This window comes from Rutidosis leptorrhynchoides, chromosome 7, assembly GCF_046630445.1.
Source record: "Rutidosis leptorrhynchoides isolate AG116_Rl617_1_P2 chromosome 7, CSIRO_AGI_Rlap_v1, whole genome shotgun sequence".
NCBI lineage: Eukaryota > Viridiplantae > Streptophyta > Magnoliopsida > Asterales > Asteraceae > Rutidosis > Rutidosis leptorrhynchoides.
In genome coordinates, this window is record NC_092339.1 from 150,391,078 (window position 1) to 150,394,216 (window position 3,139).

At 31.6% G+C, this 3,139-nt stretch overlaps 1 protein-coding gene across 1 annotated transcript; it reads right to left on the minus strand.

Annotated features, from left to right (window-relative positions):
* Window positions 1-475: 475 nt before the first annotated feature.
* LOC139859679 (uncharacterized) lies at window positions 476-1,831 on the minus strand. Its single transcript, XM_071848461.1, has one exon. It carries the CDS (start codon window positions 1,829-1,831, stop codon window positions 476-478), a length of 1,356 nt encoding a protein of 451 aa, XP_071704562.1.
* Window positions 1,832-3,139: the final 1,308 nt, after the last annotated feature.

The window sequence follows — 3,139 nt, forward strand, 5'->3', positions numbered from 1 at the left end:
TAAAAATCTTGAAAACTCCATTTTCCTGTGGAACGAACCGGATTTACCAAATAAAATATTACTATACGAATGGGACTAGTTGCCTATATGTGTGAAATCAATCCGAAATCATAAAAATGCCATATAATCACAACCAATTCGTGTAATAAAATAAATTCAAATCCGTTCAAAATAAAAGGACACGATCACGCACATCACACACCAATACTAGCAACCCGTCTTTGACTAGTGGTTGTTTCACCGTGATCCATTTCGCCGTTACATGTCTTTTTCATCACGGAAGCTCAGGCATTTAATTGTTGTACATTTTACGTTATTACTTGTACCTTAAATTGATTAATTAATTTAGTAGGTGTGAGGAAGTATGTGATGGGTACGTCATGGATGTTAGCAGTTAGTGGTTGGTTAGTGATCGGAAGAAGGTGCTGATGTGGCACTGATGTGGCAGTCCGTGATACCATGACCTACGTCATGGTTAAGAGTGGTCTAAGAGTTGTTCCTTTTGATTTTTAGATAATTCGGAGGAAATGATTACAGGAAGTTCAGAATTATCTTTTAAAAATACGTATTCTAGATGAGAAGGTGATTCTTTTAATTCTAATTTAGGTGGTGCTTCGAGAGAGTGTTGTATTCTTAATTCGTCAGTTATAGGTTCATGTTCTTCCTCTATTAGTTCATTCATTTCATCTTTCATTAGCTCCTCAAATTCATCATCAAGGTTCTCTTCTTTTATTTCACATACGAATTCATTTATATCCATTAATAAAAATTCATCGAATTCTTCTTCAATACATGTTTCTACATATTTTATTGTAGGGTAAGTGAGATCCAGTTCAAGTTGATTATTTAAAGTGATTCTATCATTACCTATGCCCAAACTATATGTATTAGTCTGCATTTGAAATTCAAAAGCAGCAGTTCTTAGAAATGGTCTACCTAATATTATTGGTATTTTATCATTTTCTTTCAATTCTAGGATAACGAAATTGGCGGGAAAAGTGAACTTGTCAATTTTTACGGGTATATTTTCGGCTATTCCCATTGGATAATTAAAAGAACTATCGACCAGACAAATAGACATTCTAGTGGGAGTTAATTCTCCTAGACCTAGTCTTTTATATAATGAATATGGCATTAAATTTATTCTAGAACCTGTATCTGCTAATGCTTGATGTATTCTAGAGTTATTAAATGAGCATGAGACAGTGATACTTCCTGATTCTCCTAATTTTTCAGGTGTGTCATACTTTTGAAAGATAGCTTTACATTTTTTTATTATGAACATAGAAGATTTTTCAGCGTCTTTACCTTTATTAGATAATAAAGTTTTTAAACCTTTTCCATAATGTGGATTCTCTTTTAAGAAATCTATTAAAAGTATGTTAACGTTTATCTGATTGAACATATTAGCACAGTTTTCTAGTCGTTTTTGTTGTTTCTCTTTCCTAATTTGTTGAGGGTATGGAATAGGTTCTAAGGGTTCGTCAATTTTGGGCGGTGTAGCTTTTTTAGCAGGAGTGTCATCAATACTCTTTTCATTACTAGTTTCCCTGAGTGATTCCTGGTTTTCCTCTTGACTAGGCATAATAGGATCTTGTGTTGTTTTACCACTCCTAGTACTTATAGCTTGAATTTCTTGATTTCTCCTAGGGTTTTCTAATGTATTAGATGGTAATGTTTCAGTTTTCCTAATAGCTAATTGTTTAGATAAGATTCCTAAATCCTTTTCTAGGTTAAGTATCAAGTTTTGATGAGTATGATAAAGCTCGGAGATTTTATATAAAATAATATTATTTAGTTCAGTCTGATTATAAATATAGCCTTGTATCATATCTTTTAATCCTTTACTTATAGTTTCTTCTTGCGAGATGTGAGAGACATTTCCTAAAATGAATTTTTCTTTTAATTTCTTTAGCTCCTTTTCTAAAATTTCTATTTTACCTTGTAAAGTGGTTATTTCATTTTTTACTTAAATTTTATCTTACTATTAATTACTATTTGCTTGGTACCAATCATGTGATTGAATGACTAATTCGGAAATTAATTGTTGTACGTCCTCGGGAGTCTTAGAAGGAGTTGACCCACCAACGACGGCATCAATTTCTTTTCTAGTAGTAATTGTTATATTTTTATAAAAATGCATTAATCTTTGAACATCATTTAGTCTGTGTTAAGGGCATGATTTTATTAATTTTTCATATCTAGTCCAAGTATCATATCTAGTCCAAGTATCATATAAAATTTCTTGAGGGCCTTGTTTAAATTGAGTTATCTCATTTTATAGTCTTATCATTTTAAAAGGTGGAAAGAATCGTTCTAAGAATTTTTCAACCATTTGATCCCATGTAGAGATTTTTCTTTCAGCAAGTTGGTTAAACCAGTCCTTGGCTTCTCCCTTGAGTGTCCAAGGAAAAAGGATAAGATAAATGTATTCGTCTTCTATCTCATTATATTTAAATAACGTACATATACTAGTAAAATTACGAAGATGTTGGTAAGCATCTTCTTCAATAGTTCCGTTGAAGTGGCATTCTTCTTTAATTAAGTCTAATATTTGTTTTTCAATAGTGAAATTAGTTTTAATAGTTGGCGGAATTATAGCAATTCCATGAATTTGTCTTAATGCTTTTAGGTGATCTTCCATAGAAAGTTTTGGATCATTCATTGTATATTTTTAAGTATTTTAAGTTATTCACCAATAAATGGTCGTCAATGTCTAGGTTCCGGCAGGACCCTTTAAATCGGAAGCACAACAACCTTTCCCTAAAAGAGGACAGTCACCACTTGTATTTGGTGTTTTAGTTATAATTTATATTCTTATGATTTCACTGCGATCCCCGGCAGCGGCGCCAAAAAGTTGATGTGTCAAAAGTGTGCAGTAGTGCGTGTCTTTTAATCTAACTTTTAAATTTATAATATCTTAATTTACGGTTTACTTTTAACACCCTAACGAGCAACAAAACTCGATCATATGTAATTTAGTATTTAGTAACTTAAGGTTCGTCCCAAGAGAACGAGTGAATTTAAAACATAAAACTTTGATTTTGAGATTTGGTTGGTTTAAGGAAATAAAGAACAAATAAATTGCAAGTAAATAAATTGAATAAACAATATTAAATAAAAACACATGTTTGAACCT